Source organism: Durio zibethinus, chromosome 5 (assembly GCF_047325235.1).
Source record: "Durio zibethinus cultivar Kanyao isolate XHJ-2024 chromosome 5, ASM4732523v1, whole genome shotgun sequence".
Taxonomy (NCBI): Eukaryota; Viridiplantae; Streptophyta; class Magnoliopsida; order Malvales; family Malvaceae; genus Durio; species Durio zibethinus.
Window position 1 is genome coordinate 7,112,041 of NC_143166.1, and position 9,534 is coordinate 7,121,574.

At 33.3% G+C, this 9,534-nt stretch overlaps 1 protein-coding gene across 3 annotated transcripts; it reads left to right on the forward strand.

The window, feature by feature from the left end:
* Positions 1-3,829: 3,829 nt before the first annotated feature.
* On the forward strand, positions 3,830-8,874 carry LOC111282956 (nucleobase-ascorbate transporter 6-like). 3 transcript variants are annotated; one of them, XM_089760795.1, is made up of 16 exons: positions 3,830-4,106; positions 4,215-4,274; positions 4,405-4,555; positions 4,970-5,067; positions 5,178-5,354; positions 5,454-5,554; positions 5,896-5,971; positions 6,074-6,133; positions 6,265-6,449; positions 6,725-6,821; positions 7,167-7,253; positions 7,591-7,649; positions 7,771-7,862; positions 7,977-8,054; positions 8,140-8,300; positions 8,383-8,874. In XM_089760795.1, the coding sequence occupies exons 3-16, from the start codon at positions 4,435-4,437 to the stop codon at positions 8,599-8,601; spliced, it is 1,611 nt and encodes a 536-aa protein (XP_089616921.1). In that variant the 5' UTR covers positions 3,830-4,106; positions 4,215-4,274; positions 4,405-4,434; the 3' UTR covers positions 8,602-8,874. The 3 variants fall into 3 exon arrangements, with proteins under 3 accessions (XP_089616921.1, XP_022727014.1, XP_089616922.1); XM_022871279.2 differs by having other exon boundaries at positions 4,215-4,555; XM_089760796.1 differs by lacking the exons at positions 3,830-4,106; positions 4,215-4,274 and adding an exon at positions 4,295-4,311.
* The last annotated feature ends 660 nt before the right edge of the window (positions 8,875-9,534 follow it).

Here is a 9,534-nt window from a genome sequence, read left to right on the forward strand (position 1 = left end):
TTCAAATTAATTCGTATATGGAATGATGCACGATTGATTGGATTTTAAATTTAATATTTTATCCTCAAACTTTGATTCTATAATTTCTCTTTATGAGAGCATTTTCAGTAAACGCATGGGCCCTCATGGATATGATAGAGAATCTCCAATAAGTCATACAAAGGTTAAAAGTAAAAAGTTTCGGAATTATAATTAAAAAATATTTAATTTTTTATTTTTTATTGTAGTCAGTTAATTTCTTGAATATTTATTTATATTTAATTAATTTTTTATTTGGATGAAAAAATTAATATCATTAATTTTTTAATTAAAATAAAATTTTATATGATATTAATAAAATATATAAAAATGTCACATTATGTAATTAATGAATATAAAAATAAAATAATAAAAAATAATTTTTCTTTTTTTTTTGACAGTTTTTTTAAGTGTTCAATTATTATGGTTTGAAAATTATTTGAATTAAATATTTTATTGATTGTAATAAAATATTAAAAATTTAAATGATTATTGAATTATAATTTCAGAGTATTTTTAACCTTTCAATCTCATTCTAACAGCTAAACAGGGGAAACACCTTCACGTTGCATGCCAGGGTTCTTGGATGTTAGAAACAAGACTTGTCATTAACGGCAACCATGACCATTCGTAAACCAACCAATTTGCTTTTAATAGCTTTGATTCATATTGCATAAACATATACAAATCTGAAGACAACTTTCTTTAATCAAATCTGAAAGATAAACAACACTTCAAACTGTCAATTGGAGCTATGATCATTAGTCAGAATGTAGACTTCACTCTGAAGGATGGAACCAACCTATTTACTTGCATCATTAGGTCATAGAAAGTAGTTAGATTTCGACCCCAATTGTAATATGACCATTTTTTAAAATAAAAATATTGAGAAAAGCATAAAAATTTTATATTTTTTTGTGGAAATAAAATACTACTCTATGTAGTAATATTCTATTATAACATTTTTTAAATTTTCTTTTAATTCAAGATTAAAAAGAAATACTCCTATATTATTCATCTAAACATACCATTAATCATAACTAATGACTTCTTATTAAAAGAAAATCATCAACAGCAACTCATAATAATGATATATAAAGAATTATCATATAATGGTGAAAATTTTAAACTCTACAAACAAAGTTACAAAATCAAAACATGTTTTTATTAGGTATATTATGAAATTAATAAATTATTATAATAATTAAATAAATACATAGCATTAGTTTGATCTGACTTTTCGAGTTTAAAAACTCTACTGTTGGTGTACAAAATAATAATCTAATAATGCTAAATTTATTTTTTTCTTTTAACATTAAAAAATGAAAACCATAAATAAATTTTTTAAAAGTTTTACTATAAAATGTATTAAAATCAATGAATTTTCTTAAACTCCGAAAATCAAACAAAGATAAATTCATTAGAGACAAAGAAGAAGGTTCTAGAATTTTGAGGTTTTAAATTCAAATCTAATTGTATGTGAGTTGGGTTATTTAATTATATTATAATTTATTAGTTGATTATTTAACACTTATAATTTGATTATAATATAATAATTAATTTTTTAATAAATATTATACTTAATTATTAGTGTAATTTCAAAAAAGGAAATTACCCATTTATTTTGTATTCCTATATTGCAAGTATAAAATAGGGGGTACTTTTGTAATCCAAATTGAAGAACAATAATGGTCAAATAAGTAGCCTATAGAGAACATTAATATGATCTATTGACTAGGGAGGTATGATTGCATTTGCATTCTTCTTCATCTGCTTCTTTTTGTTATGCTTCTTTTTGGAGATTAATGAGTGAATTTGTTTCTTTTCAACGAATTAAAGAAGCTTCGGTCATTTATAGGTTTTATTTATAACTAGAAATTACTAGAAGTGAATAAACCATTAACTAAATCCTTAGAAATGAACAAAGAAACAAAAATACTCAAATGGGGATTGAAAAGGGGAAAACGTGTATTGTCATGAAGGGTGTTTTTTGGCATTTGATTCAGTTGGGCGGGACAGGTAGGAGAGGGGAAAGATTAAGAACGACCTTGTATTTCTCCAATTCCCACTTTCTTTATCTAAAGTTGGTCAATTTGTTTATTTATTATTGGTTCATGAGTCTTTTAACTATTTGAGTACGTTTTGCGTCTCGGAGAAGGTGATGGGGCGGTTGGGCAGGGGGGCAGGGGAATAAAAGCTTTTTGATGTCTTTCTCAAGTTTTGAGTAGGGATACGCAGCAAATAGCAAGTGGCGAGCAACTGAAGCACACGGCATAAACATCGCAATCAATGAAGCCAAAACCAATCAAATCCCATCAAGGACACGCACTGTTGTTTTAAGTAAAATTAAATTATTGTTCTTTACTCCATTATTTCAATGATTATGCTCAGAATTTGATAGTGGTAATTACTTTGATAGATCCCTCTTCCCCACACACAAAAATCCCAAAATATTTGTGGGTCTCAGCCCTTTCTCAATGCAATGCCATGAGAAAACGCCTATTCTGTTCATCAATTGTTGGTTCTCATCTTTGGGATCTTGCTCTTGCATTGCATTTTTTTGTTCAATACTGATAAATGATGTTTGTTAGTTGATTTGCACTTCCTTGTTTTCCTTGGTGGTGGTTCCATTGCCATGGCCCAAAAATTAGTCATCAGTAAAGAAATTGGGAGGAAATATACCCATGTTTAGATGTAAACTATGAAAACCTTTCATGTGATTGCAATTATTTAGCTATGACTAGTGTTATATATTTTCTATTACTAGCACTATTGTAGTTCAATTGTCTGATTGCCTAACCCATCACATCTTTGATTTTGGGTTCATCTGTTTATACATTTTTTTAATATTTTATAGAATGTATCATGTATTTATAATACTTTTATAGTAAATCATATTATATTAAATACCCCTTGAAGTTTAGAGTATCAATTGGTGTCAGATGTCAGAGTATCTCTGTCATGCTGCAAAACAATTTGTAAAGAGTTTTTAATAAAAAAGAGAAGATATATGAAAGGGCGACCACCACACATAGGCTGCCAAAAAGGTAGTACGCAGCAAAAGAATTGACAGCTCAAACTTCAAAATATTTTCCAAGTATTTATTAAATTTAAACGCCTGTGAAACTAGCAAATAATAACGGGAGTTTTGACTCAGGTAAAAAGGAGATTAAACGCCATTCCCAGAAGATAATAAATAGTGGCAAGCATATGATGAAGTACTGAAAAATGGTGTCAAACAAAACTTGTCCATGCAGGCAATGCAAGCAACAGCTAAGTCCCAGCCAAGGCAGCTAAGTGTCATGTAACAATCTCTGTTGCAAAATGACGCGCATTGAGACAGGGCGGGGTTTTTCTTGAGTGTTTAACAATACCCAAAAAGAAAAGGACTGTCAGAATTCAGCACCTTCAGAGAAAAACACTGCAACCAAATTAACACTAATAATAATATAATAATTAAAAAAACCTTCTCCAATCACCCATAGGCCATAGCTATATTCAGAGCAAAACTGTTACAACTGGAGAGGGTGCAAAAAGCATGACACATGCCAGCCTTGAGTTTCTTCATTGATGTGAGAAAAGAGAGTTGTTCTTCTTTACTGGTCAGAAGAGCTTTATTCATTTTGATTTTCTTCGAATTAAAACTACTTTTCTTTTCTTTTGTTTGCTGTAATTAGCGGAAAAATTAATAATGACTTTGTTAAAGGTGACGGTGGAGATGCTTTTATCAGGCACTACAAGGCTTTATCTTTACGTGATTGAAGAAAAAGAGACTGTATATAGACCCATGATAAAAAAAATTAAAATAAATGTTAGAAAATAAAAAAGAAATCAATGCAAAGAGAGATTCCTTTGGATTACACACCAGAGGAATTTTTCTCCTTTTTTCCTCCTCACACTTCATCGTTCTCACCGTCTCTCACTCTCTTTATGATTCTCTTTCCCCAAGTAGGTCTCGTTTCATCGGTGTAAAAACAATACCTTTGGCCTAAGCTTACCCCCCCCCCCCCCCCCCCAATTGAATACTTAATTACTTCTGGCATTTCTTTTTTGTGTTATGACGCCTTTTTTTTTCAGAGAAAAGAGTGGTAGACTTCTTTCACTGTTAATGCTTATCTTCTCGTAACTCCTTTTTCTTGTTCTTTTTCTCTGTCATTTCAGTGTGGTTTGACACCACCTTTCTTGGTTTCTCACAGTTAATACAACTTCCAAAGCAGGGGATTTTAGCTTTTCACTTGGCTCTTTGCGGGATTTTGGTATCAGCTGGGTTTTACTTGTTTTTTGTGTTTTGTGGTTGGTTTTGAATGATTTTTACTTTGGAATTACTTTTGGCGATTTGGGTCTTGTTTTTAGCGTGAGGGTTAGATAAAGTTTTGGTTTTTATAGAAGGTTTGAAGTAGGGGAAAGAAAAGAAAAATGGCAGGAGGAGGAGGGGGAGGACCTGCACCACCACCAAAACAAGAAGAGTTACAGCCGCATCCAGTCAGGGATCAGCTACCTAACATTGCCTATTGCATTACTAGTCCTCCTCCTTGGCGTGAGTTTTTCTCATTTAAAATTCTTCTCCCGGTTCTTCGTTGTTGAGCTTGTTATTGGTTGTTTTGTTTTATAATGTACTTTTCTATCCTTGGTTCCGTTTTTCATGGCATATTTCAGTAGTTCTTGGTAGAAACTGACCCCCATTTGTGCATTTCCCTGTTTTCACCCTTTCTTCAAGGTTTTCTTTTTGCTTAATTTCCATGTGATGGTTATGCTATTAATCCTATACTCTATTACTACTATCTTTTTCAATGATTTGTGAAAAACCTCGTCAACTTTCTAATTTTTCTATATAAAAAATGATAATCCTCATTTGGTTATTATATTGCTGATACATTCATGTCTTGTATTCGAATTAAAACTTGTGTTCTGTCTGTAACATAACTGTATGTGGGTTTGTCTCTCATTGCAGCTGAGGCTATATTATTGGGTTTTCAACATTACTTGGTGATGCTTGGGACAACTGTTCTCATACCAACCTCTCTAGTTCCCCAGATGGGAGGTGGAAATGTATGTTTTCACAAAGATTGTAGCAGTCAATTAGTTTTCTTTATGCTTTTTGTTTCTTTTGTCTCAAATTATTTATGTGCTTCCCCCTTATGTACAATTCTTTGCATTAGGAAGAGAAGGCACAGATGATTCAAACATTGCTATTTGTGGCTGGGGTAAATACATTGTTTCAGACATTATTTGGTACCCGTCTACCTGCAGTCATCGGAGGTTCCTATACCTATGTGCCAACGACCATTTCTATTATTTTGGCCAGCCGGTATAGTGACATTGTGAATCCTCAGGAGGTTGCTTCACTAAGACCCTACATTTTTTATTCGGTCTTATTATATATGTACTATAAACCCTGAAATCTGAATTGGATTGATGCTTTATTGAATATGCAGAAATTTGAGAAGATAATGCGAGCAATCCAGGGTGCCCTTATTGTTGCCTCAACTCTTCAGATTGTTGTTGGATTTAGTGGCCTTTGGCGTAATGTTGCTAGGTAAGTTAAGGCCTTTCTATGTTCTAAGCATCTCCATTTTTTCTGGTTTGTTGTGCTACTCTTCAATAAGAAAGAAGGTTTTGTATGATGATGTTGGTTAAATAATCTTTAATTAGCACTTTTTTGTGCTTGTTTAGTTATGCTTATCTGGTTGAATGTTAGATGCAAGTTACTATAAGACTGCTCTATTTAGTTGGCATGTTCAATTTATTGTAAAACCCCACCAAATTTGGTCCCCAAACCCAGTTAAAAGGGTGTTTGATTGGAGATTAATTATAGTTTCCTTTAAAGCTCCCTTAAATTTGTTCTGCTAGTTTTTATACCTTTCAATGCTTTTCCAGGTTCTTAAGTCCTCTGTCTGCCGTTCCCCTGGTTGCTCTGTCTGGCTTTGGACTCTATGAATTCGGTTTTCCCGTGGTATGTATCAACATCTTCTATTGGGAAGAACATGGCATTATAAAATTTCTCCACCTTTATTATTCATTTTCTTTTTCTTAAGTCTGGCCATTTCTTTTGTAGCTTGCCAAATGCATAGAGATTGGGCTACCACTGATCATCCTTCTCTTAATATTTTCACAGGTAATTTAGATTTTCCATTGACAGATACCGTCTTTCTTTTTGCAGCAGTAGTGACACTAAAGAGTGGTCAATACTTGACCTCACAAGAAAATTTTGTTGTTAGTAACAATCACCTTGATGAGTTTTTGCAGTATATACCTCATATTATACATGGGGAGCGGCATGTGTTTGATCGCTTTGCTGTCATATTCTCAGTTGTGATTGTCTGGATTTATGCTCACCTGCTCACTGTTGGTGGGGCATACAAGAACACAGGACCTAAAACTCAAATAAGCTGCCGAACCGATCGAGCTGGGATTATAGGTGCTGCTCCTTGGTAAGGCTCTTTTGTTTCTTCCTTCACAAGGCAATATGATCTTATGGTGATATGGACCCTAGCAGTTATGAAATGTCCTAAAATTTTACCTTTTGTCCAAAAAACATTCCCTTAAAGTTGTTGCAGCTTCAATGCTTAAATTATTTTCATTATCTGAGGTATCTATTATTCTTGTGATGGGATACTTGAAGTTTTTTGTTTTGCTGTGTATAAGAATGAGAATGCACATTTAATTGATTATTGCTCGTTGTTATTGTACAACACTTTGTGAACAGGATAAGAGTTCCATATCCTTTTCAATGGGGAGCTCCGTCATTTGATGCTGGGGAAGCTTTTGCTATGATGGCAGCTTCATTTGTTGCTCTAGTAGAGGTTTACTTCTTGTGTTTATAATCTTGATATCCGTTTTGAAAATTTTTGCTAATCATGTGTATTTAGTGTCTAGAACACTTACGGCATACGGTTACAGTTTGTAAAGTAAATAATCTAGGATAATTTAATTGATTGTACTAAAAACTCTCTTCTAGGCACAAATCTGGATTTCCCTTGCTCATAACCCTATCCTTAACACCATTGGAAAGGATATAACTTAAGGCAATGTTTGGTGTATAAGATGATATTGTCTGCCAAATTTGAAAGATTTCATTTTCTTAGCCATTGCAACCTTGCTTATAATTGGGACATATTCATTGCTCTAATCTTCTAATGATTAACCAGTCTACCGGTGCCTTCCTTGCCGTTTCAAGATATGCAAGTGCGACTCCGCTGCCCCCTTCCATTCTTAGCCGAGGTATTGGTTGGCAGGTAAAATGTTTTATAATTGATTAGTACATGCATATATCTAGTAAAAAACAAATTGATAAATTTATGTGTAAATTGCCTTAATCAATTTGCTTGGACATCTAAACATATTAAGTATGGTTGATCAATGCCCGGGGTCCAAGCTTCATGAAATGACTTTTATATGGCCCTAAATCTGTAGTTTACTGATATGCTTGGTCTGAAGGATATCAATAGATAAGCTATGCCTAAAGTTCTTAAAATCTAATTGTAACTGTACTTCTCAGTTTCATTTGATGCCGTTTTTACATTTTCTCTGCAATTCCCCTTTTAATTTTGTCTTGTTTTGCTTCAACCATAGGGTGTTGGCATTCTCTTTTCTGGGATATTTGGAACTGGAAATGGATCATCTGTTTCCGTGTAAGATTCTTTTGTGAAATTAGCTGCATGCAAGACAATAATATTTCTTTATCAATGTTTTATCCTTTTTTTTCCCCGAAAATGAGAGAAGCCATTTACACCTTCCCTGCATTTGATGTAGTGAGAACGCTGGTTTGTTGGCACTGACACGAGTTGGCAGTCGAAGAGTTGTCCAGATATCTGCAGGGTTCATGATTTTCTTCTCCATCCTTGGTCAGTTTCAAATGGCAATCTCTCTTTTTTATTGTCTCTCTGTCTCTCTCTCTTTCACACACACACACACACACACACACTTATGTTTACAACTTTTCATGCATTCTTGATCAGGAAAATTTGGAGCTGTGTTCGCATCAATTCCACCACCAATTATTGCAGCTTTATATTGTCTTTTCTTTGCATATGTGGGTAAGTCCTGTATGAATCAAGCCACAGTATTGCTGTTCCATTGAAGATTTTCATAATTCTAGATTTTTCCTAATTACATGTTCAGGTTCAGCGGGTCTAGGCTTGCTTCAATTCTGTAATTTAAACAGCTTCAGAATAAAGTTTATACTAGGTTTCTCTATTTTCATGGGCTTGTCCATACCACAGTACTTCAACGAGTACACAGCAGTTAATGGTTATGGTCCAGTTCACACTGGAGCGAGATGGGTAACTTCTTTTCCTTTTATCCTTCTTACAACTCAATTTTCATGGCTGATTCTTTTTAACCTTTAAATCTCTTTTTGCGCAGTTCAATGACATGTTAAACGTGCCTTTCTCATCTGAAGCATTTGTTGCTGGTTTATTGGCGATGTTTCTTGATGTCACATTGCATGGGAAAGACAATACCTCTAGGAAGGATCGTGGCATGCACTGGTGGGACAGGTTCCGATCATACAAAACTGATACAAGAAGTGAGGAGTTCTATTCCTTGCCATTCAATCTCAACAAGTTCTTTCCATCTGTGTGAGATCTTGGACATAATAGTTTTGAAATGATGCTGGAGTCATGCTCCCCCAATACCCCAGTGTGGTTCTCACATTAGAACACAGATCTTGTCCATTTTCACTACTTTTTTAACTCTTATGAAAAACACACGCATGCGGTGCAAACAAATATGTTCATTGAGTTCTTATAGTTATCACCTTAAATCCCAAAATGCTGAATGGTATTTGATTATACATGAGAGCAGATTATTTAGGACCATCCCGTTTCTTATATATGATAATAGTGTATTTCCCACATGTCCTGTGCGTGTGTACATGTGCCTGTGTACGAATAATAGCTTTCCTTATTGCTTGTTCGTGCTGTCTTACATTGACGCATGTCTACACTCTACGGTACTGTTGCTTGGTGTCTTGACAAAGCCAGAAAAGTGGAAATAATATTTGGTCCTGAAGAAAATTAGGCAATCATCGATTCATCGAGTCCATGCTTGCATGCCCGACCATCATTTTTTATTTTTGGCATAAGTGAAAGATAAACCTATCTCTCAACTAATTGTTCCACCCTTTAGATTCTGGATAAATAAATTTATATAAAAATTTTAAGTGAAATTTTTAAAGTTTTTTTTTTTATAAATAATTTAATAAAAATTTTGATAAAAAATTCAAACTAAGAGATGGTTTAAGAGCTTTGTCTTAAGTATTTCCCTTAGATTCTTGCATTTACATGTTAGGAGATTTTGTTGGAAAATTCTTAACTAATAAGTTACGTGATTTGTAAGCTATAGTTACTTTTGTTAAGAAGATACGGTTATTTACTAATAATTACTAATAAAAAATCTAAAATTGCATTTTTACACATTTTTTGAAAAAAAAAAAGGAATATTAGAAACAAAAAACAGAGAAGGTGAAAGATGAGATTATCATCAACAAACTTGATCACGTTCTTTGATCTCTAC

Coding starts and splice junctions, on each gene's coding strand:
- LOC111282956 (XM_022871279.2), top strand. CDS start 4,435: ATGGCAGGAGGAGGAGGGGGAGGACCTGCACCACCACCAAAACAAGAA. Junction 7,254..7,590: donor GCCGAGGTATTGGTTGGCAG/GTAAAATGTTTT, acceptor CTTCAACCATAG/GGTGTTGGCATTCTCTTTTC. Junction 7,863..7,976: donor GATTTTCTTCTCCATCCTTG/GTCAGTTTCAAA, acceptor ATTCTTGATCAG/GAAAATTTGGAGCTGTGTTC.